The sequence below is a fragment of the Mesoplodon mirus genome, assembly GCF_964341445.2.
Source record: "Mesoplodon mirus genome assembly, chromosome: 13".
Lineage (NCBI taxonomy): Eukaryota > Metazoa > Chordata > Mammalia > Artiodactyla > Ziphiidae > Mesoplodon > Mesoplodon mirus.
The window spans coordinates 8,450,292-8,476,160 of NC_138989.1; the positions used below are offsets into that span (position 1 = coordinate 8,450,292).

At 42.4% G+C, this 25,869-nt stretch overlaps 2 protein-coding genes across 3 annotated transcripts in view; one reads left to right on the forward strand and one right to left on the reverse strand.

Moving 5' to 3' along the window:
* IFT81 (intraflagellar transport 81) overlaps nt 1–25,869 on the forward strand; it is a 200,573-nt gene that overhangs the window by 25,136 nt on the left and 149,568 nt on the right. The window lies entirely within an intron of this gene.
* P2RX7 (purinergic receptor P2X 7) overlaps nt 41–25,869 on the reverse strand; it is a 55,392-nt gene continuing 29,563 nt past the window's right edge. The window contains exons 6-13 of one of the 2 annotated variants that reach the window (XM_082641369.1): nt 22,176–22,256; nt 21,419–21,548; nt 17,528–17,664; nt 9,782–9,872; nt 8,437–8,502; nt 8,200–8,349; nt 6,343–6,444; nt 41–3,019 (exon numbers count right to left, since the gene is read on the reverse strand). In XM_082641369.1, the coding sequence (XP_082497495.1) occupies nt 2,522–3,019; nt 6,343–6,444; nt 8,200–8,349; nt 8,437–8,502; nt 9,782–9,872; nt 17,528–17,664; nt 21,419–21,548; nt 22,176–22,256 (1,255 nt within the window). In that variant the 3' untranslated portion in view covers nt 41–2,521. The remainder of the gene's footprint in view (nt 3,020–6,342; nt 6,445–8,199; nt 8,350–8,436; nt 8,503–9,781; nt 9,873–17,527; nt 17,665–21,418; nt 21,549–22,175; nt 22,257–25,869) is intronic. The other variant, XM_082641368.1, reaches the window with a different exon arrangement.

Genomic DNA, 25,869 nt, shown 5'->3' on the forward strand with positions numbered 1-25,869 from the left:
GGAATACTTCAGTAAATGCGAATTACACGTTATTTTTTTTTATTATCAAAACTGTTAAGACATCTACATTGCCAAGCTAGAATTAGGAAGTGTTTTAAAAATGGTTCCCTCTAAAGAGAGGAATGCAAGTCCATAGCCAATGCTACATGAAATCAGGCAGTTTTACAAGAAAGCAGATCTCCAATACAGAGATGAAGCAGTGAATACTGTGCAACTACTATAACAGGAGAATGGATTTAAGTACAAAAAACAGATCCTACAAAATGTGACTTTCCTTGGGATGCCTTTGGCGATGACACTATTTTCTACCGTAGACCAAAAATAAGAATATAAATATGACGCATGCTGTTGTAGGAAGTGTCAGACATTTTGCACATAGTTGATGTAACACATCATCCTCTCACCTTCTCACCCAGAGCATCTGGGAAAGGTGAAAACAACAGGTGGATCCAGTGATTATTTGTCATTCCAAATGCTGACTCCGTCTGGGGTCTCCACAAGGTGATAGAAACACACTAGGAGGCAGGCATCAAAAAATAACATATGAAGGCTCAGAGGCTATCAGAATGGAAATCTGTAGCAGTTACATAGAATTCTCAGAGTAAAAAATTTCATTTCTGAAGAAGTCATATATAATTCAGTTTTCAAAAATATCTCTGAAAGGTAGTAAAAATGAGAGTTAAATCTGGCCCAGTTAACTTGATTCCTGAGTTTAAAGCCAGGTGAAATCCTGGGACCAAAAAAGAAGGTTTTTGTTCATATTATCTTACATTAAAACAGTAGAAAGCTGATGACTTTTAAAAAGTGTCAAAATGGTAAATCTTAGAATATGTATTAAAAACTCACAGATCCTTCATTAGTCACAGTTTTGAATAGTGTTCTCTATTTATTCTTTAAAATAGTTGTCATTTAGAAATAGTCTGTTCTAGTGCCAAAACCTTGAAACTGAAATCCTGCTGGAGGATCCTAAAACCTGCTATTCATTTTTTTTTTTTTCGGTACGCGGGCCTCTCAGTGTTGTGCTCTCCCGTTGCGGAGCACAGACTCCGGACGCGCAAGCTCAGCGGCCATGGCTCACGGGCCCAGCTGCTCCGCGGCATGTGGGATCTTCCCAGACCGGGGCATGAACCCGTGTCCCCTGCATCAGCAGGCGGACTCTCAACCACTGCGCCACCAGGGAAGCCCCTGCTATTCATTTTTATACTCTTAGCAGTTGACGTATAGAAATGGTAAAAGCGTTGAGTGTGAGTTGCTTTTTAAGTAGCATCCAGACTGCATCCATTGTAATTGGCTGCAAAGTACAGGATGTTAAAGGCATAAAGGTGGCTTATTCCAGTTTTTAACAGCAATACTTACTTCCAGTCATAGAAATGTGATGTGGATTGAAATGTATTGGGTAGCTCAGCAGTTAGATTTGATGGATTCCAGGGCTGGTCTGGTGAGTTACCTGATTGGTCTGCAGCTCTTCTAGAACTGCCAAATAGAAACCCAAGCCCCCGAGGGGCTCCAGGGAGTTTTTGGCTGAAAATCTGGACACACGTCTTAGACCCAGAGAAGATGTGGGCTGAGTCTACGTCCCATGAATCAGGCTTGCTCCCTGTCCCAGTTATCTGTCGCTATGTAACAGACAACACAAAACATAGTGGTTTAAAATAACAATTTTTGTTCTGTGGGTTCACTGGGTAGCTCTCACTTGGGTTGTCTGATGCAGTTGCAGTCATATGTTAGCAGGATCTGGAATCATCTGAAGGCTACTTCTCTCCCATGGGCTTGGACGGCTTGAATGCTGGGGGCATCTCTCCTCTTCACATGGCTGCTTGGGCTTCTTCACAGCAGGGTGGACTCAGGATAGACAGATTTTTACGTGGGAGCTTGCTTCCTTCACAGCAAGAGTTTCAAGGGACCGGAAGTGGAAGCTGACAGCATCTTAAGACCAAGACCCTGAACCTGACACAGCATCACTTTATCATTGGATAAAGTGATCAGAGCTGCCAAGACACAAGGGGAGGAGATATAACCCCTCAGGTCCTATAGGACCAATGCCAAAAAATTTGTGCCAAAACTTTTAATCCTCCCCATTCTTTAACCAGGACCCAAGGGTTTGTTGATAGTTGGACGTTATCCTAGTCTCACCTCAAAATGAGCTGCTTCATATTCATGTAGCTCTTTATGCGTTAATAAGAGAGTTTGTGTACACGGTCTCAATTTGCTCTCCTAATATCCCTGTGAAACAATAGATTGGATAATAAGGCAGCTGAGGTACAGAGGTTAAAGGCCTAGGATCACACAACTTCCTAGGGATAGAATGGAGATATAAATCTGAATCTCTTGACTCTCAGTCCATGCTGAGGGATTCTAGTTTATTTGCTGTTTGTTTACCCTGGTCACTTTGCTCTCTGACACATACAGAGCTGGGGGAGGAGGAAAGCACATTTCCCTTTGGCTGAAAATCTGGACACACATCTTTGCAGGGGAAGCTCAAGGTGCAAGCAAAGGCAATGTTACATGACTGCTCAGCACATCAGTGAGGACTCTTGAAGCCACTGTACTGGCCTTCCGTCTTGGGAAACTCTCTCCGGATCCTCCAGCGGCAGCAGCTGGGCAGGATGGCAAAGTCAGCCAGGTCCTGGGAGCCAAAGCGCCACGTAGTATAGCACCTGTAGGCGCAGTGCCGCAGCTGGCTGTCGGTAGAATCTGCATCCAGCACCAGCAAGGGCTCCTGGTAGTGCAGGAGGAACTGCAGGACATGTCTGGACAGGATAAGCTTCTTGAACGGCTCCGAGGTGGTGATACAGGCACCCAGCTTTTTCCGACAGCACAGCTCCTCCAAGCATCTTTGTCTCTCAGGGAGTTGGGATGGGAGGCACTTTCCACACTGGCACCAGTTCGGGCAGTCACTGGGTCTAGGGGTTGCCCTTTCACTGAGCAGCTGGATAGCCTCTGGTTGTCCAGGAATGGGGGGTGGCTCGTGAAGAGACAGAGGCAGCCTGGACAGGTCTGTGAAGTCCATCGGGGGTCTCTGAAAAAGACAAGTTTCCAAACCCATCAGCACTGACAACCCCTAGGGTTCTAGGTTCTTTAATTTTATTATTAACTTATAAAGTTACATTTAATATTACATTAATACTAGGAGCTATCATTTATTAAAGGTATATATCAGGACTGTGTTTTGCAAGCATTGCCTCATCTAAGGTTTTGGAGAACCTCGTGAGATATGTGTTCTGATCTCCATTTTACAGATTTGGAAAGTGAAATTCAGAAAAGCCAGGCCTCAATACATATATCTCTTTGGGGAGACCTTCTTGCCTTGACCACCTGATCTAGGTAGTTCCCCTCCTCCCAGGTCATTCTCTTATCACATAATGATGTTCTATGTTTGTTATGAGGAAATGATCTTATGAATTGATATGTTTACTTAATGATTCTTCTTCCATATGAAAGCAGGGGCCCTGTCTGCTTTGTTTACTGCCTGTATTCCCAATGCCTAGGACAGTGCCCACACAGAGTAGACAGTAAATATTTGTTGACTTAGCTCTGCTTTCTCCTTTCTCACCGTGCTCTCTTTTCTGAAAAAATCCATTTGTTATCCTCCAGTGGAAGTTGCCGTAATTGCCATCATTTATGTCTATTCTTTGTGACATATACCTTCATTCACCAGACAAAGAAAGTCTGAGTTAAGTACATTAAAATTGAATGGTTCTTGTACATGAATGTTCACAGCAGCACTATTATAATAGCCAAAGGGTGAAAATAACCTAAGTGTCCATCAATGGATGAATGGATTAAAAAAATGTTATGTTCATACAATGGACTATTATTCAGCTATAAAAAGGAATGAAATGCTGACAAATGCTAAACATGGATGTTTAGCTAAACATGGATGGAACCTTGACATTATGCTAAATGAAAGAAGCCAGACATAAGAGGACAAATATTGTATTATTCAGTTTACATGAAATGTCCAGAATAGGTAAATCCATGTATACAGAAATCTACAGAAAGCAGATTAGTGGTTGCCAAGGGCTGGGGAGAAGTGTGTGAGTAGTGGCTGCTGAATGGATACAAGGTTTCCTTTTGGGGTGTGAAAAGGCTCTGGAACTAGATAGTGGTGATGGTTGCACAGCATTGTGGATATACTAAATGTCACTAAACTGTACACTTTATTTTTTTTTCCTCTTTAAAAAAATTGTGTGTTTATTTGGCTACGCCGGCTCCCAGCCGCAGCACGCGGGATCCTCGCCGCTGTGCACAGGATCCTCGCTGCAGCATGCAGGATCTTTAGTTGCGGCACGTGGGCTCTTCCAGTTGCAGCATGTGGGATACATCTCCCCGACCAGGGATCAAACCCGGGCCCCCCGCATTGGGAGCACGGAGTCCCAACCACTGGACCACCAGGGAAGTCCCTGAACTTCACACTTTAAAATGATTAAAATGGTAAATTTTAGGTTATGTGTATATTACCATACCCACCCCAACACACAGGAGTTCACTTTATACCCAGATCTGATAAAAACATTACAAGAGTGGAAAAATTTTGGCCAGACTCTCTCAAGAAGAGATGTAAAATTCTTAAATATTAGTGAATTGAATCCAGCAGTAAATACAAAGAATCATACATCGTACTCAAACTGATGTTATTGCAGGTTCCTGCAAGGTTGGCTTAATATTTGAAAACCAATCAGTGTAATGCACCACATGACAGAAGAAAACTCATTGATTATTTGGAAAGAAGCAGAAAAAACACGTTATTTTAAAATTCAGTATCCATTCATGATAAAAATTCTTAGTAAACTAGGAGCAGAGGGGAATTTTCTTAATCTGATAGAGCATTCTTTAAAAACCTACAGCAGGGACTTCCCTGGCGGTCCCGTGGTTAGAACGTGGTGGGCCGGGTTCAATCCCTGGTCTGGGAACTAGGATCCCGCAAGACGTGGGGCGAGGCCGGAAAGAAAAAAAAGACCTACAGCAAGTACTATAGTGAAATAAAAAACTTTCTTCCTGAGACAGGGAATGAGACAAAGATGCTTGGTCTTACCACTTCTATTCAGTATTGTACTGGACATCCTAACAGGTGTAATAAACTCCTGGAGCTGGAAGAAGCAAGAAAGGAACCTCCCCTAGAGCCTTCAAAGGGAGCACAGCCCTGCTGACACCTTGATTTCAGACTTTGATTTCAGAATTCTGGCCTCCAGAACTGTGAGAGAATAAATTTCTGTTGTTCCAAGCTACCTAGTTTGTGGTCATTTATTATGGCAGCTGTAGAAAACTAATGCAGTTGGTGAAGATGTCCAGCAGCCAAAACTGCTGGGGGGAGTGTGAATTAGAACACCCACTTCAGAAAACTGTCAGGTAGTATCTACTAAAGCTGAACATACACCTGCCTTATGACTTAGCAGTTCTACTCTTAGGTGCCATACGTTTACTGCAGCAGCATCGTTGGCATGAACCCCAAAGTGGAAACTACCCAAATAGGTAGTTCATTCAACAATAGAATGGATAAATAAATTGAATGTTTATAAAACGGAAACTATACAACGAGAATGAACCATTGCTATACACAACATCATGGATGACTCTCACAAAAATAATATTGAGGGAAGGAAGCCAGATACTCAACAGAGTATGTAATGAATACATACTATAGGATTAAATTTTTTTAAAAAATAAAAAAATAAAATAAAATAATTTTTAAATAAAAAAATACTAGAAGAGGTAAAGCTAACCTTGAATACAGGATAATGACTACTTTTAAGGGAAGGTAGTAATTTGGAGGCATAAAAGGGACTTCTGCTAGTAATAGTCACTTTTTAAATCTGGGTGCTGGTTACATGTGTTACATGTGGTTTACTTTGTCATCAATTGTGATTTATACACATTTTTAGATATATTTATATTTAATAGTAGGTTTTGGGCTTCCCTGGTGGCACAGTGGTTAGGAATCCGCCTGCCAGTGAAGGGGACACGGGTTCGAGCCCTGGTCCGGGAGGATCCCACATGCCGCGGAGCAACTAAGCCCGTGTGCCACAACTACTGAGGCCCATGCGCCTAGAGCTCATGCTCCACAGCAGAAGAAGCCACCACAATGAGAAGCCCACGCACCGCAACTAGAGAAAGCCAGCACGCAGCAACGAAGACCCAATGCAGCCAAAAACAAATAAATAAATAAAATAGTAATTTTTCTCTTAAAAAAGAAAAAAAGACTACAGGAATTTGCTGGCGGTCCAGTGGTTAGGACTCTGTGCTTCCACTGCAGGGGACACAGGTTCGATCCCTGATTGGGGAACTAAGATCCTGCATGCTGCGCGGCATGACCGAGATAAAAAAAAAGACGAAATAACTTACTGGCACTTCTTCACCTTCAACGTGTTGCAGACTTCTCCCAAGTAGCCTTTGGTTTACCATCCTAATGTGGGGTTCATCCACAAAGGACACATATTTTAATGTCTAGGAAATAAAGATTAAAAGGTTACCAATTTTAGTTCAGAATCACGAATTGCATATCTGAACATATCTAAAGGCAACTGTTATTCCTATTTCCAAATGACAACCTGTTACACAAGCTAACCAAAAACTCTTGCTAACGAAGAAAGAATGATTCCGAGTCTAAAGGTAAATCAGAAATTGATCCCCAAGCACCTTAGTTTGTAGATTTAGAGTATCCACAGCTCACTGCCTCATATCTCTAGGTCCCCCAAGTGCTATGTAAAATTCCTTTGTTGTGTTCCCTCAATTTCAGTTACTCTAGGTTGAATATCTCCAGAACGTTATACTATTGAATCTTTAATTATTTATATTTTCATTAACTTTCATCCCATCTTGGGCCATGAAATGGTGATTAATTTTAGTTGCAAAGATGAACTTTTACTTTAATTGCAAATACTTGTACAATGAACAATGAATTGTGCATTCAGCTGCTAGAAAAGGACAGCAGTGTGCTTGGATAAAAGAAAGAAACCCTCTGTTGTTTTTAAATACCAGAGATTTCCCTTTGATTGGAGGAAATCATGGAGTCAATGTAGTAAATTCCAAATTAATCAAATCAAAACCATACAGAGGAACTAAAATTTGACCACTCCCCCATCCTAGGCTCTTTTCCAGAAGCAATCACTGTTATCACTTTTATGAGTGTCCAGTACCTTTTTTTATATGTATATTACCTCCCCACACACATTTATATGTGTGTGTGTATAATACATGTAGAAAATATACAGAATCTATCTATGTGTGTATATAAATGGACATATATAATATACCTGTAGAAAAAACATAGAATTAGTTTATATGTATTGTTGCTTTTTAACCTACCATATATATTGTTCCATAGTTTGCTTTTTTCCTGTCAACAAATGTCTTGGATATTTACTCATGCCAGGACCTATAACAGAGTGGTTATAAACATGGATCCTGAAACCAGCCTGCCTGAGTTGGAATTTCAGCTCTGCCACTTACTAACTGTATGACTTTGGGCAAATTATTTAACCTTCCTGTGCCTCAGTTGCCTCATCTATAGAAAGAGATAATAGTAGCACCTGTCTAGAGTTCTGCTAATAATCATAATCCCACAAACCTACCTGTAGGGTTGTGTGAAGATTCAGTGAGTTAATGTATACGTAGCACTGGAAATGCCATGTAAACGTTTGCTTTTATTATAATCTACCTCATTTTAAAAAACTGGTACCGGGCATTCCTTACTATGGATTTATCATAGTTTATTTCACCATTCACCTATTGGACATTTGGGCAGATCCTCCTCTTCACTGTCACAAACAGCACTGTGATGGTCATATTGTACATGTGTACTACGTGGGTACCCAGGTGAGTGTTTCTCTAAGGCAGGTATAGAGAAGTGGAAATGCCAGGCTGTAAAGTATGTCCCATTTAAATGTTACTGGATTTACAAATTGTTCTCCAAAGTCATTATACTTTTTTTGCGCAACCAATTTAATAAATCTGACAAAACTGACAAATCCCGGAGCATAAAAATTTGTTTTCCCTATATCTTGCTTCCCCACTTCTGTGTCTATTCTTCACTAAAACTAAAGGATTCATCTGAGAGATGGTGGATTGGGGTAGAGTCCAGAGAATTATCCACCATGGGATTGATTACACCTATGATTTTGGCCTTATTTTTGCATACTTCTCCGTGGTCCAATGGGCCATACAGGTGTTTTAACATCCCACAGACGCAGCAAGCCTTACCTGCGTTGGCTCCACAATGGATTCACACTTCTTCCTGTAGTAGTATTCATTGACTGCACAGGGTTCACAGCACTTGCAACAGGGATAAATACGGGTTCGACAGCATTTATTTGAGTAAGTGTTGATGAGAAAGTCAACGAACACAGTGGCCTGGGAAAAACCCAGACAAGCACCATGTCAGTGAAACTTCCTTTTGCCAAATCATTTTCATAAAATGTGAGAAAGAGAATCCCTTACCAAACCAAAGTAAGAGAGGTTTGAACCGATGTACACGATCAGCTGGATAATGTCAAATTTTCCTCCCTGGAAACAGAGTACAAAAGGTTACCCGGTTGAAATTCAGAGCAATGCTCTTTTGCTCTAACATGTAATTGTAAGTTCCAGCAGAGGAGGGAGTCTAGTGCCGTGAATTTGACAGATGCATCCAAAGTGTTCACGGCAACAAAGATTAAGGAGACTGAAAATATGAATCCCATTCCTCCTGCTTCTGCCTTTCAGGATGTGCTTGAAAATATGGATGTTTTAAACAAATAAGCACTGGAACTCACACATTGAGAGGAGAACCATTGAAAGTTTTTTTTTTCCATTCAAGGTGAGGGTATCAAAAGAACTTTCCCTAAAAGTGATTTGACATTACTTTGGAAACAGGGAAGGAATGTCTGCACAAACTCTTCCCATAGATGTCCCTGTGGTTTTTATTCTCAGTGTCTTTGCGTCCTCTCACTATATCTCATCGATTCTTGTGGTGCTTATCACCATGTTACATAAATAATACGCTGTCAGACAAGGTATGTGGGCATCTGTTGATTTTTGTATACCCAGCATCCCCTCCTTCTGGAGACAGCATGCCCGTTTTTCTTTGGAGAACCGTCTGTGTCCATACTCAGTCCATGTCGTTTGCGGGGAAGGGGCTGGTTCAGGGCTGGTGTAAGACCAGCCATTGCAAGTGACCCTGGTCACAGTTCAGCAGTGAGCATCTGGCCCATGTAGGGCCAGTCAAAGCCAGTGGCATCTGCTGAGGCTTTTGCTGAGATGTTCTCTTTTCACTGAGGTTGCTAAATTGCTAAGGTATAAGTAGCTGCTGACACCACTGCATAGAGATGACCCGCTGTGAATGACACCACAACAGAGGAGAACAAATGTAAGAGATGGAGGGAGGCAGCTTCCTGATGATGTTGTTAAGACATCTGGATTCATGATGCCTGAAGCCTGAAAATTGCCTCTGGATTTTTCAGTTATGTGAACTAAAAAAAAAAAAAAGACTTCTTTTTTCCTAAGCCCATTTGAATTGGATTCCTTACAAAGTATTTTGCAGAGGGATTTCTTTCCCTCTCTCTTTTAAGCATCAGAGTATATGGGAAATTGAGTATTAGGTTTTTTCCCCAAGCCCACTCTTGTACTCATTAGATGACTTGTCCATGAACAATGACATTTCTTCCCCCTCTCTGATCCCACATGCAAGATGCACAGTGCCAGCTAACGACTATGACCAAAACATTCACCCTTTGAGACACTACAGCAATAATTAAGACACAGTCATAGGAACGGAGATGCCAGTAGCTGAAAGCGAGAAGAGACTTACGGTGCCAAAAACCAGGATGTCAAAACGGATCCCAAAGGCTTTTATCAGGGTCCGCTTTTCGGTATTATTTTCCTTATAGTACTTGGCATATCTGTAGGAGGAAAAGGAAACATATTTATAAAGATCTATCTGGAAGTGCTGGTATTTTATGAAAAGAAAAACCGAAACAGTAGCCTATCTAGTCTTCTTTGTCCATCTTCTAGCTCTGCTGTGGTTGGCAAAGGGAAGAACACAATCCAAACCCATGAAATTCTCTCTCTCTTCACCTGGAACCAAGGCACCACTTCCCCACGTCACCTTCTCTACTTCCAGCATCACAGGATGATGGAAAGTCTGTGTTTTAGTTTAAGATTAAAATGAACAATTTTTAACCAATACAGGGTTAACAACAAGAGAAATTTAAAAAAAGTAACTTCAGGCACTCTGATCATTCTCTAAGAGGGAAAAGTTTAGCTTCTAGAACAAAGAGGGGGAGGGTGAATCTTAGATACTAATGAATGGATTGGGAACAGGTGCCCCTCAGCAATCTGCTCTAACTGTGTTTTCTTAAGATTCTGTATTTGTCTGTTTGGCATCCATTATCACCAGGGCCAAACTAGCCGACAATGTTGTTTACATGCCCCCTGCAATCCAGCTTTTGCGAGTATGTGAAAATCATGTTACAAACCCTCTGACCAATCCTGAGTCCATATCTCCAGCCACCTCCTGTATCTAACTTTCACACACCCAGCCAACATTTCCCCTGCCCTAACTTGCCCAGGGCCAGGTACCAGACAACCAGAGACCACCCCTGTAGCCCAGAGCCCACCAACATTACTCAAACTAGCCAATCCTAAACTGTTTCCCCTGCCCTGCCTTGCCTTTCCCACAGAAAACACAGTAAAGGCTCTGGGCTGTGCTTTCCCCTTTCTCCTGCTAACCGCTGACCAAACCTGGTGCTTCCCCCTGTGGCCCTGTGTGCCCCACCTCTCGGGAAATTCTTCTTTCAAGGGCATTGACTTCTCTGTGTTATCACTCAGTCACCTTTACAAATTAAGACCTGGGCACAAATCACAGTCATCCAAAATATGCAACCCAAATCAGTGCTACAGTCAGGGAAAGTGGCATGTTTTGTTTTCCATGAATAATTAGGAAGGCTTAAGCCACATGCCTCACAAAACTTTTAAATCTGACCCTCCCTCTTACCACTTTTGGTGGTTGTTTTTAGGTAAGGACATATATTTTCTTTGAGTTATTAATTCATAATCTATTTACAGGTGTGGGGAGAGAAGAAAACAGAAAACAGATGCTCTGCCAGAATATAGTATGGAACATCTGAAATTCTTATTCTTTTTAAACTCACGATCTGACATTGAGATCAGTTAGATATTCTCAGGCGCTTCAGTGCCTGTTTCTGGCCAACAGCGTTTCAGTTTCTTTGCATCTGATTGTTCTCATTCCATGACAGTACTTTCTTCTGCTCTATTAATTGATTTGTTTTTTGAAATACAAAGCAAGCATGCATCACCACTCCATGCCCCAGGGTTGCATTATCTCTCTATGCAAGCTGTTTTGCTGGAAGGTTAACATTGTATAGTAAATACTTGAATTTCTGCTTTCAGGGTCTTGGTACAGTGGTTCTCAAACCGAGGGCAAGAATCACTTGGGAATTGTGTTCAAAAGGCAGATTCCTGGGCCTCACCCCCAAAGGGTGGTTTCAAAACGTGTGAGGTGTTTCTAGGAATCTATTTCCAGGAAAGGTACCAGGTGGTTCTGATGCAGGTGATCAGTGGGCCACACTCAGAACACCAGGCCCTGGGCAAGGATGTTTTTACACTCTGTAGTGGGTTGAATAATGGCCCCTCAAAAAGATAAGTCCAAGTGCCTAACCCCTGCACCTGTGAATGTGACCTTATATGGAAATAGGATCTTTGCAGATGTAAATGGATTAAGGATCTCAAGATGAGATCATCCTGGATTTAGGGTGGGTCTTAAATCCAACGGCTGTATCCTTATAAGAAAAAGGAAAGGGAGAGTTGAAACAGAAACACAGAGGAGAAGGTCATGTAAAGACGGAGGCAGATACTGGAGGGATGCAGCCACAAGTTAAGGACCACCTAGAGCCATCAGAAGCTAGAAGAGGCAAGGAAAGATCCTCCCTTAGAGACTTTAGAGGGAGTATGTCCCTGCTGACACCTTGGTTTTGGACTTCTGGCCTCCAGAACTGTGAGAGTTAAATTTCTGTTGTTTAAAGCCATCAAGTTTGTGGTAATTTGTTATAGCGGCCATAGGAAATGAATACACACACACCCATTCTGAGAAGCAGAGAAGCACATCAGGCATTTTATTCTGTGTGGGTCTTCCCTGCTTTACACATCTTGTAAATAAACTGAATAATTGAAGAAGGATCTTTTGCCATGGATCTTTTGGTAAAGGACAAAATTCTGCAACGTGATCAATTCCTTCAACTTCCTATGTTTTAGAAAGTTATATTTTCTCATAAACCTCATATAACCTCTAAATTCTTTCCCTTTTGTGTGGCTATTTGAAAATAACTTGTCCAGTTACCCGTCAGATCTTGACATTTTATTTTTGGCTAAAGATTTCTTCTGGTGCTTATTCCAGAGAACCAATGATCTAAAACTTTGTTCTAAAAGAATATTAACATGACAACCAGTTCTTCAGAAAGCTCAGATCTCTCCAGGAGCTAATGTTCTTAGGCTTAGCTCAGCGACTTGAAGAACATTTGTTAACATCTGATTGGTACATTGCCCTGCATGCGTCTGCTGATTGCTGAAAAAACAGCCTGTGAGGGCAGTCGGGGACCACTGATCCAGGCCTCTCTTTTTGCTAATGGCCACAAGCCTATTCAGTAGAGCAGCTGGGAATGATCAAAACATTACCTAAACTAGGAGCTGGTTTCAGGGCCCTGGATGAAATTCCACTGACCCGGAGAAGGCAAAATCCTCTTACATCTTGATCTCAGCCAGCCTTTAGCCAAGGGTCTCAAACTCAAATGCCTATAGGGGCCAGATAACAGAAATGAGTGATGCAGACATGTAAGAGGCAATAAGGAGTGGTGAGGACCGTGGCAAACCAAGAGCCACATGCCCTTTCTAAAGGGAACCACTGATACTCAGCTCTAGCTGAGTGCTCCCTGTGGAATATGAAGCCAGTGTTGTCAAATGGTTTGATTGTTTTCAAATAGTTTAATTTTCAAAAAAAGTAGGAAGTCCACATTTTTATGTAGAATGTCTCAACTTTCAGAACATTGTGCAGCCCAAAAACAAAAACAAAATTTGAAGCCTGCTTCCCAGTTAATGATGCTGCTTTAAGTAAAATATAAATAGAGCCATTTGCTTAAGTGGACCCCTCCAGAACTCAATAAGAGTGCTAGCAGAAGGGTTAGGAAGCAGTGAATGTGTGTGTGTGTGTGTTTGCACGTGCACGTGTACTTTGGCCTGTACTTGCATGCTCAGAGTAAGTAGACACTTTATTTTATTCATTCTCCCAGGCAGCTAGCAACCTGGTTGTAGACAGAAAATATAGTCAGATGAATCATCTAAGAAGAAAGTATGTTTGGGATGCTAGAAAATATAGTCTAGACCAGTGCTTCTCAAAATTTAATGTGCACATGAATCTCCTGGGAATCTTAAGATGCAGATTTTGACTCAGTAAATTGAGAGTGGGGGCCGAGATTGTACATCATAACAGGCTCCCAGGTGAGGCCCATGTTGCTGGTTCCAGGATCACATTTGAGTATCGAGGGTCTAGATTAGTGATTCTCAAGTTTGCATTAGAATAACCTGGAAGGCTTATGAAGACAATCCCCAGAGTGTCTGATTCAGTAGGTCTGGGGTAGAGCCTGAGAATTTACATTTCTAACAAAATACCACATGACGCTGATATGGGGACCCACACTTTGAGAGCCACTGGTCCAGACCATTAGTACTAAAGGTATTCAGAGAAGCTAATATGTTTGCAAGTTGATTCCCTAACATGGACTCCTATGTGTACAGTTTCTCTTCTTAACTAGGAAAGCTCAGTCCTCAGGAAAGTGCATGATGCCTATGGGGGTCCTATCCTGTGCTTGGAGAGGCCTTTTCTGGTTGCATTTCCCCACACCCCCATCACACTATCTTGTTTGATTTTCTTTGAAGCATTTATCATCATCTGAAATGGTTTTGTTGGATTTGTTTGTTCTATTGAGGTATAACTAACATATAATAATAAAATGCACAAGTCCTAAGGGTTCAATTCAATGAGTTTTGACAAATGAATACTCTTTGTAACCTACATCCCTCCCAACATCTAGAACATTCCATTACCCCAGAAAACTCTTGTGCTCCCTTCCAATCGGTTCCTACTTCTCCTTCCTACCCCCAAACCCCAGCCCAGCAGCCATTGCTCTATCTTTTTTTTTTTTGCGGTATGCGGGCCTCTCACTGTTGTGGCCTCTCCCATTGCGGAGCACAGGCTCCGGACGTGCAGGCTCAGTGGCCATGGCTCACGGGCCCAGACACTCCGCAGCATGTGAGATCTTCCCGGCCCAGGGCACGAACCCCTGTCCCCTGCATCGGCAGGCGGACTCTCAACCACTGTGCCACCAGGGAAGCCCCATTGTTCTCTCTTTTATCATCACAGATAAGTTTGCCTGTTCTTGTACTTCATATAAATGGCATCATAGAATGTACTCGTTCAGGTCTGGCTTCTTTCACTCAACGTAACGTCTGTGGGATTCATCTACTGATGTGTGTATCAGTAATTTCTTCCATTTTTATTTATGTTAAGTAGTGTTTTATTATATAAATATATCACAATTTATCTCTCCATTCACCTGTTATTGCACATTTGGGTTCTTTCTGGGGTTTGCCTATTATGAGTAAGGATGCTGTGAACATTCATGTGCAAATCTTTTTGTGGAGATATGTTTCCTTTCTCTTGGGTAAATACCTAAGAGTGGGATTCCTGGTTTAGAGGATAGATGTATGTTTACCTTTATAAGAAACTTCCCAACAAGTCTCTAATGTGGTTGTACCATTTTACACCCCCACCAGGAAAGTAGGAGAATTCCAGTTGTTCCTCCTCCTTGCCAGCCTTTGGAATTTCCAGTGTTTTTAATTTTAGTCATTCTGGTGGGCATGTCATTATATTTCATTGTGGTTTAAATTTGCATTTCCCTGGTGACTAATGATGTTTTTTATTATATTTTTATTGGAGTTTTTTTATTATATTTTTGTCTTATATGTATAGTCATGTCCTATTAGGATATATGCTAAGCAGCAACTTGTCTATTTTGTTTACCAATGTATACCCATTGGGGCAACAAATATTTTTGTCTTCAATATATATTTAATGAATGAAGAATGCCAGTATCAACATCTTACCAGCTTCTTAAGCAAATTGTATAACCAAGGGATATACTCAGCAACTCTCTCTAAAGGAAACAGCAAAAGCCTGCTTTGTGTCTGGAACCAGAGCACAAAATGACCAGCCATAATAACCACAGTCACAGAACCCTGCCTGGCTCCCACAGGAAATGAAAGGTCATGGAGACTGTGTTATAAGCCTCAAACTGAGAGGTCAAATTACTGCTGGCCCAGTGTTGTAGGGACAGGCTGAAAAAATTATCCAGATGTAGGAGGTAACATGGAAACTAAGTTAGGGGCACAAGATCACCAACGGGAAAAAGTCAGGAGCGGAGGATTGAACTGTGCAGAGCATCAAAACAAGAATAGATCAGCACAAAACCAGCACTAGCTAGCTTAAGAGTGAAAATGAACCAGAATTCTAGTGAATTCATAGGGTTGAAGTCCAGAAGCTAGAAGCATAGGCGATGTACTACAAAGAACCTTAAAAATTAGACAAAACTGCAGTGAGGAAGCAATGTTACCCAAGGTATCAGGAGACCGGGCTTCCCTGGTGGTACAGTGGTTAAGAATCCGCCTGCCAATGCAGGGGACACGGTTCGAGCCCTGGTCCGGGAAGATCTCATATGCCGCGGAGCAACTAAGCCCGTGCGCCACAGCTACTGAGCCTGTGCTCTAGAGCCCACGAGCCACAATTCCTGAAGCCCGCGTGCCTAGAGCCCGTGCTCCGCAACAAGAGAAGCCACAACAATGAAAAGTCCGCGCACCGCAACGAAGACCCAACGCAGCCATAAATAAATAAATTTATTTTAAAAAAAAAAAGTTCTCACCAAAAGGATTTCCAATCAAGATGGCAGGCTGCCTCACCACCTCCACCACCACCTCCCAACCCACTGCACTTACACAAAGGAGTGCAAGATAAAGTATTTTTTAAAGTCATATCAATATATTATCGAGCTCAAAACAAGGAAGGGCAGGTGCTAGAGATGAGTGGTAAGTGGGGACTAAAGCCACGTGAACCCTAGGAGTACCAGGTCAGATTTGTATCTGAGCAGCTAGAGTCTTAACATACTTCTTGGGAAAGGAGCTGAGGCTGCAGATGCCCTACTTAGCAAGGAAGCAGGGATGGGATACTTCTAGTGGAGTGAAGACATCCAGCACCAAGAAGTTAAACTAAAAACTGGTTTGTAATTGATAGATGCCATACAGTCCTGGCAGGAACAACTACAAAATTAAATCATCACCCCAGAGGAATGTCTCCATATCCCATGGCACACACAAAACTTTGCACAAGATCATTTCTGCCGAAGTCCGCCAACAAATATTCCAAAGCCCCACAAAGAGAAATCCCATCCAAGTTGCTACAGTTCAGTGTGAAAGGGGTTATACAGTAGATTGGACAAAAGGAGTAGGATCCATAAGCTAAGAATGGATCTCACTGAAACCATCATAGGTGGCTTTGAAAAAGAACTGAATATAAATCTGAGAAATGAAAAATATAGCCATATAGTTTTTTTAAAACCTGAAAGCATATGGTAAAATGCTCATAACCTTTGATCCAATAATTCTGCTTCTAGAAATTTATCCTAAGGAAATAATCTGGGATTCAAACAAAGATATATGTACAGAGAAATACACTACAGAGTTACTTATAAAGAAAAATCAGAAATACCCCAAATATCCAATAATGGCGGAATGGTGAGAAAATTATGAGATGGAAGGGAAAGGGTGTGTTTTAAGGTCTTAGTGATCTAGGTTAGGATTATGGAGCTTCTACTATTAGCTGTGGGTCTAGGGGAGATCATTTCACCTTTCTCAGCTTTCCCCAGGACACTAATATCTACCTTCCAGGGTGGTTGTGAGGTCTAGTGATGGTGATATAAATGCCTGGAGTATAGAATACCCTCCCTAAGTTGTAGCTAATGTTATCATTACACTCACAATGGAATACGATGATAATTAATGCAATGGTCACAAAGAATTTTGAGTGACATGGCATATGAAAACCTCCCCCCGAATACCAAACTATAAATGTGATATGATCTCATATAAGCCTCACAGAACAATTGGTTAGACGAAGGAACATTCACCAGAGGGTGATCTTGAATTATCTCAGGATAGAGGAATTATGGGTGATTTTTATCCTCTTCTCTCTGCTTTTCTCTGTTTCCCAAGTTTTGTTTTTATCTTACAAAGAGTGTGCAATTCTTTAATAATTCATACAAACATTCAGTCACTGCCTAGCTCTTAGAGGAAGTCTTTTACATTCCTCTTGTTGCCCTGGGAACCAAAACTAGTCTTGCTGGCTGCTGGGGATACAATTCAGCCAGGCCTGGAAGGTCCCTGGGGATCCAAGGGTGGCCAGTCACTGGGCAAGTCTGACCTGGAGCACTGTTACCTGAAGTTGTAGCCAGGGTACAAGGACTCCTTGGCATTCTTGTCGTCAAGGCGACGGAAACTGTATTTTGGACGGCAGTGATGGAACCACTTGTCCAGGTCGCAGTCCCAGTAGATCTCAATGCCCATGATTCCTCCCTGGGGAAGACAACGAGAGACAATCTCTAAGTCCCGCTGGACATGGGTTATGCAGCCATCAGACATCTCCCTGCACTGTGATGACCACTGAAGGAAAAGTTGGCTTTTGAGGGAAAAAAAATGCTGATTAAAAATTTCAGAGCCATAAGTGCAGCCCTATCTAACTCGTACAGCTACTGCCGTGGCAGCTACAAACGCATCTCCCTGCTCCTCCTCCCGCCTGGAACACGCCACCGTTAAATCTATTTTCCTAAAATATAACTTTCAACAAACCACTCCTGTAATCAGACACCTGTAATGTCCACCCCCCATTAAAGTTTAAGTTGAAACTTGTTAGACTGGAATTCATCGTGCTCCATCACATCTTCTCTGCTTATCTCCCAATACATCCCTGGAGAAAGCTCTTAGTCCGAAATCTCTATGCTTTTCCCTAAACACACTTTGTATTTTCATTTCTTTTTTTAAAAAACAGCTTTATTGAGATACAGTTCACATACAGTTCACCCATATAACATGTGCATTTAACAGTTTTTAGTATATTCACATATATGTGTAACTGCCACCATCATCAATTTTACAACATTTTCATTACCTCCAAAAGAAACCATGTAAACTTTAGTTACCACCCCTCTCTCAAGCACTAAGCAACCACTAATCTACTTTTTGTCTCTACAGAGTGCCTTATTCTGAACTTTCATATGAATGAAATCATATACTATGTGATCTTTTATGTCTGGCTTCTTTCACTTAGCATGATGCTTTTAAAGTTCATCCATGTTGTAGCCTGTGTCAGTACTTCATTCCTTACTGTGGTGGAAGAATATTCCGTTCATTGAGCATACTACATTTTGTTTATTCATTCATCCTTTGATGGACGCTTGGGTTATTATGGCTATTTTGAATAATGCTGCTGTGAACATTTATGTGCAAGTTTTTGTGTGAACATATGTTGTCATTTTTCGTGGGTACATACTTAGGAGTGGAGTTGCTCGGTATGCTTTGAATTTTTAAATCTTGGCCCTTGACCTTTTCTCCCAATGAAATGTTTCTCCCACTCACCTCTCTAGCTAAATCCTCCTCATCCTTCAAGACCCAGCAAACATCCTTCCCCACCCACTCAGCCACCCCTGTGCCCAATTCATGGTGACCTTTCTCTTCTCTAAACTTCTAAAGAATCTGTTAATCTCTTACCTATACTTGGTACTTCTTTTTTTCTACAAACTTTTTTTGAGTACTGACTATCATATTTCACTGAATCTTAGACACCATCGCTTGTAAGACACATAGGGTTTTTTTTTTTTAATGTTCCTCTAAGAAAAAAATGCTGTCGATTAAACCGTGAGACTCCATCAACTGGAAGCACTTCCTGATTTTGACACTATTAAAAGTGAAAAAAATGTATGTCTTTGAATCAATGAAATTAGGCATTTCAAGACAGTATGCTAGATACTGAGGATATAGAAATGAGTAGCAAGGAGGCTCTGACTTGGAGAAAGGGGAAATAACACAGAGTAATCACAACTGCCATTTTTTTGTCAGGCACTAAGCCAAGCACTCTACATATTACAGTGAATATCTAATGCCTTTGTCACTTGGCATCCAATTTGCCTTCTTCTGGGAAAACTACCTGGAATTTCCTTTGGGAAACACCTTTCCCAACTCTCAGTGGTTTGAATGGGGCTATGTCCTCTCCAAGCCCCAGGAGTGGGCACATGACTCAAGCCTGGCCAATCAGGACAGTGCTCCCTTCTGGACCTGGTGATTGATTCAGGATAGATATGTGGCCCAAGGTAGACCAATCAGAGCTCTTCCTGAGACATTTTGCCAGAACCATAGGAAAAGAAGTCCTCTACTGGCTGGGACCACTAGCTATAGAGTGTGAAAGTCTAAAGCAGCATTGTGTAATAGGATTTCTTGCGATGTTGGATATATTCTATATTCATGCTGTATAGTACAATAGCCAGTGGTTATTGAACGCTTGAAATGAGGCTGGTATGACCAAGGAAATAAAATTTTAATTTTATTTAATTTTAATTAAGTTTAAGTCACTTCATGTGACTTGTGGCTACCATATTGGATAGCACAGTGCTAGAGCTTTGGTGGCTTTGCTTTGACATGTGGAGAATATGCCTGAGAATGACATCATCATTAAGGAAACAATCAAGAGATGAAAGGAGTCAGATTCCTGAAGACATCATTTGAGTTCCTTGAGGCAGCTATGCCTAAATCTATCATACTCTTCATTCAATCAACAAATATTTATTGAGTGTCCATTATGGGCTGAACATTACACAAAAATGAACACCCCCCCGCCAAAAAAAAGCTAAATGTCCCTACCATCATGGAACTTACATTCTAGTCAGGGAAAATAGACAACAGACAAATGGGTATGTAAAATATATAGTATGTCAGATAATGCTAGGTGCCAAGGATAAAAATAAAGATGGAAAGGGTCATAGGGCATGCTGGGATAGAGGTGGAAATTGTCGCTTTAAATGTAGCAGTGGGGCTTCCCTGGTGGCGCAGTGGTTGAGCGTCCGCCTGCCGATGCAGGGGACACAGGTTCGTGCCCCGGTCCAGGAAGATCCCACATGCCGCGGAGTGGCTGGGCCCGTGAGCCATGGCCGCTGAGCCTGCGTGTCCGGAGCCTGTGCTCCGCAACGGGAGAGGCCACAAGAGTGAGAGGGCCTGCGTATCGCAAAAAAAAAAAAAAAAAAAAAAAAAAGTAGCGGTAAGGGAAAGCTTCACTGAGCTTATATTTAAGTAAATATTGGAAGTAGGTGTAGGAGGCAGCTAATGCTATGTCTGGGACAGACTGTTCCAAGCAGAGGGGAACAGCAAGAGAAAACTCCCAAGGTAGGAAGATGCCTTGGGTATACTAGAATGTTCATTTCCCCTGGTCTTTTTACACAAGTTAATATGGTTCCTTTTTTGCTTAAGCCACTTGAGTTTGGTTTCTATTAGTTGCCCCCAAATTACTTTTTAATTTATTTTTTGCTTACATCATTTGAGTTGGATTTCTATAACTTGCAACTAGAAGAATCCTAACTAATCCAAGTGTGGTAGTCTGAGTAATGGTCCCCCAAATATTCCTAATCCTAGGTCCTGATCCCTGGACCTCTGAATATGTTACCTTAAATGGCAAAAGAGACTGCAGATGTGATTAAGTGAGGATCTTGAGATGAGGAAATTATCCTGGATTATCTGGGTGGGCCCTGTGAAGACACACTGGTCTTTACAAGAGGGAGGCAGATCAAGATTTGACACAGAATAAGAAATCAATGTGACCACTGAAGCAAGATGCTGTGCTGCTGGCTTTGAAGCGGGAAGAAGGGGCTGTGAGCCAAGAAATGGAAGGAACGCGGTTCTAAAAGGTGGAAAAGGCGAGGAAATGGATTCTCCCCTAGAGCCTCCGGAGGGAGCACGTCTCTGCTGATATCTTGATTTTGGCCCAGTGAAACTCATTTTGGACTTCTGACCTCCAGTAGTGTAAAAAAAAAATGTGTTGTTTAAAGCCACAAAGTTTGTGTATAGCAGGCACAGGAAACGAATACACTGAGTGTCTCTCATAGAGTTGTTGTGGGATTAGATGAGGTGATGCAGGAAAAGTCCTTGTCACCGTGCATGAATTTACAAAATGCTCAATAAATAGGAGCATATTATTAAGACCCAGTGGTCCAGCCTCTTGGCCATTTGTCATCCTCCATCACTTGACCCCCCCCACCACATCCCACTGTACAAAGACGTCACCAACCTGAATTGCCACATCTGAAAAATTATCTCCTGTTTCTTGGAAGATATCTCCTATTCGGAAAATGGGACACTGTGGATTCTGAGTCTTGTGAAAGGTGCAAGTGGCGTTTAAATCTGGCAAGATGTTTCTCCTGCACATAATAGAAAGCAAACAAACAAACATCTCTATTGAAAACTGAAATCCATCTCTTTCATAGGAGTGAACCAATGTGGTACCTGGGCACCATGAGGGCCTCCAATGATTCTGCCTCCTGGGATTTACACCCTTGTGTATTCCCCTCTCATATCGTACAGCGTTGGTCTCTGTGACCAATAGTATACGACAGAAGTGATAGTGTGTCTCTTCTGAGATTAGATTATAAAATACAGTGGCTTTCATCTTGGTTACTGTCTTGCTTGCTTGCTCTTTGGCTTGGATCTCTTGCTCTGGGAAAGCCGGTCACGATGTCCTAAGGACACCCAAGCAGTCTGAAGGAGAGGTCCACACGATGAAGTACTGAGCCCTCCTGCTGACTGTTGTGTGAGTGAGCTTGGAAGAGTATTCTCCAGCCCCTGTCCAATCTGGAGATGAGAGCTTGACTGCAACCTGAGAGACCCTGAGCCAGAACCGCGCAGTGAAGTCATACACAGATGTCATTCTGGGATGCACAGAAACTACGTGAGAAAATTAAAGTTTGTTGCTTTTAGTTTCTAAGTGTTGGGGTGATTTGTTACACAGCAGTAGATAACTAATATAGCCAGACATTCTGGGTGCTTACGTGGTGTAGTTGTGGCTGGGGAAGTCGATATTATTCTTGATGAGCACAGTGAAGTTTTCAGCACTGCCCAAGAGCGCAGGCCTGAAAGAGAGAAATGAAAAATGGGGATCAGTGACTACAGGGACCAAAGGAGTCAGTGGGCCAATGAAACAGAGACTCTGGTTTCTTGCTTGGGTCAATATGATGGATGAAGAGAAATGCAATCCAGTGGGGAAAACCTTCCAAAATTCTCCAGCTTCTCCAGGAAGAATTTCTCCCTTCTTAAGACCCCTGTGGAAGGAATTCCCTAGTGGTCCAGTGGTTAGGACTCTGCACTTCCATTGCAGGGGGCACGGGTTCGATCCCTGGTCAGGGAACTAATAAGATCCCGCAAGCCACGTGGCATGGCCAAAAAAACCCCACAAAAAACAAAAGAGACCCCGTGGCATTTACTGTAATACTTCTCATTCTGATATAATTATATGTTTAGTTATACACAGTGGTATGTTGGTAAACATTTAATAACCACCTCTCCAGGAAAACAAAAAGCCCTGATATTGTAGGGGTTACTGATTATTGTGGTATAAATACTCCCACCCTAGCTGATTTCAAGCTACCAATGGAACATCAGTGAACTTGGAGTTGGGAAGGGATGAGCAGAAACGGCTCAGAGCTGGTACAAGCTAGCTCCAGCACACTCCTGTTTGTATCTTTCACAATAGGCTTTGTGATCCTGCAGGGCTGAGACAACTTTCTCATCTTGGCATCCTCAGCCTTTAGCACAGGGCCACACATATATAATTGACTCTATCATTCACACTCTAGAGGCTCTGAGTAGTGTAAAATTCTCCATGAGTGAGAGGAGCCCAAATTCTCGACTGCTGGAAGGTCCACCCACCATCCATGCATTCATTCATTCAACAAATATTTATTGTACTGGGCATGGGGCTGAGTACTAGGGATGTAGTGATGAACAAGACAGTCGAGGTTTTTGTCCTTGTGGGGTTGACAATCTGTTAAAGATGGAGAGAACTGACTCCATAAAAAGATACCACTGTTGCCTGACATGGCTGAGTAGGTGGCAGATGTATATTGGGAGAAGCACAGGCTAAATGTGGAGTGTATTTGGAAGGGGACATCAAGAATGATCTGCTTTGGGGGACTTCCTTAGTGGCATAGTGGTTAAGACTCTGCGCTCCCAATGCAGGGAGCCCTGGTTCGATCCCTGGTCAGGGAACTAGATCCCACATGCATGCCACAACTAAGGACCCCGCTTGCCATAACTAAGACCCAGCGCAATCTGAATAAATAAATAAATATTAAAAAGAAAAAGGACTTCCCTGGTGGCACAGTGGTTAAGAATCTGCCTGCCAATGCAGGGGACATGAGTTTGATCCCTGGTCCGGGAAGATCCCACATGCTGCGGAGCAACTAAGCCCGTGCGCCACAACTACTGAGCCTGCGCTCTAGAGCCCGCGAGCCACAACTGCCGAAGCCCGTGCGCCTAGAGCCCATGCTCCGCAACAAGAGAAGCCACCGCAATGAGAAGCCCGCGCACTGCAATGAAGAGTGGCCCCCGCTCACCGCAACCAGAGAAAGCCCACGTGCAGCAACGAATACCCAACGCAGCCAAAAAAAAAAGAATGATCTGCTTTTTATTCCAGGACTTCCAGAGCCCAACTTTGGCTCTATTGGAGATATAACTATAGAGAACACTGTAATTTTTGCCTGTCCAGCAACAATTCCCCCTTTGGCAGTAGCACCTTAATTTTCTCCCTTTGGGGAAGCCAGGTCTCTTCCACTCTCAGCCCACTCTCATCTCCTGCCCATCCCTACAGCTCCCAGGGTGGGCAAGGGATCCAGAGCTGGTTAAACAGTGTAATCCAATCCCCTTGGCTGCAGTGATCGGTTCATAGATTGTCACATGCCTTAGGCCACTGAAAACATTACAGGATTTTTGTGGGAACTGTTGGAAAAGAAAAACTCATTTTCTCTAGGATTATTAGTAGCAAAGACAGTGTAAACCTGGAGCACCCCAGACCACAGTGTAAGGAGAGCCAGAATGGAAGAAAGAATAGTTAGGGGCTGGGGAGAGGAGGAAGGTGTAGGAAGAGAGAGAGAAAATCTTAAGACATCATTTGAAAGCCTCGATCAAGCCATGCCTGAAGCTAGTATTTCTGGACTTCTCATTTACATGAGTCAAAAACACAAGCCAAAAATTAACAGTCCTTTTTTTCTGAAGCCCGTTAAAGTTTTTTTTTTTAATTTATTTATTTTTGGCTTGTGTTTTTGACTCCATGGCATGCGGGTTCTTCCCGGACCAGGGCTCGAACCCATGTCCCCTGCATTGGCAGATGGATTCTTAACCACTGTGCCACCAGGGAAGCCCCCCAGTTAAAGTTATATTTGTCACTTGCACACACAAGAAATCTTATTTACGACAGATGCCTGCTATATGCCAGACCCTTTGCCTTTAGAACATTCTAAACCCCACACTTCCTGGGCAATACTCTAAGAATCAAAGGACTACAGGATCCCCTTTATCCCTCTTTCATGACACTTATAATTTTCTATTCTGAATTACAGCCCTCTGTACATGTGTCTTATCTCTTCTATTGGGTTGGCCAAAAAGTTCGTTCGGGTTTTTCTGTAAGATGTTACAAAATACCCAAACGAACTTTTTGGCCAACCCAATGTTAGATTGCAAGAGCCTTGGGACCTGCTCCATATCTGGGTCTTCTTGTATTTTACAAAAAATTTAGCACTGTCTCCCTTGTGTATGGTTACATGTAAACTAAATATCTAACACCTACTACCTGGTAATGGATGTGTTGGACGAACAATTAAATGAATCATCTTAGTAATCCATTCGTATAACATCTAAGAAACTGAAGTTCAGGGAGTTACTTGCCCAGGGTCATGTAACATTGCAGCCCAGGGCCCAGAACATTAGAGATACACAGTATTTATCTGATGAATGAATGGTGGCAGAGCCAGGACTGAAAACCACAGGCAATCCAGAAGCCTCTTGCCTTGAACGAGGGACTCCTTGAATGTAGGCTGATGTCCCACCCAGGTCCTGAACATTCATTCTGTGACAAAGAAACTTCCCTGACCTACAAATGAACCAGGGTGGTGCCATGAACGATTGAGGGCCAGACGGGCTGATACTGCCTAGTGCTTCCCATCCTGACGTAGGAAACTTTTGCCTGAACCTTCTAAAAAGTCAGTGTGGGGAAGTCTTCTCTTTGCCCCATAGATGCTGATAGTGTGGCGCTGAGTCACATTTGTCTTGAGCTGCACTGTCCAATATAGTCCAGCTTCTCCTAGGCATTTGTGGCATGTGTGACTATTTAAATTAAAGTAAAAATTGAGTTCAGTTGTGGTAACCACATTTCAGGTGCTTAATAGCCACACGTAGCTAGTGGCTACCATATTGGATGGTGCAGGTACAGAACCTTTCCGTCATTGCGGAAAGTTCCATTGGACAGTGCTGGTCTAGAACCACCACATGTCTAGGGGCAGATCATTTGTGTGTGTGTTATTGGGCATTTACTGTGTGCCAAGCACAGGGCTCACTTTGCAATCACTGTACAAGTATTATCTCACTTAATTCTCACAACAGCCCAGTGAAGTAGGTGCAATTATTATCCTCATTTTATTTTTTAATTTTTTGGCCACGCCGAGCGGCACGTGGGATCTTAGTTCCCCAACC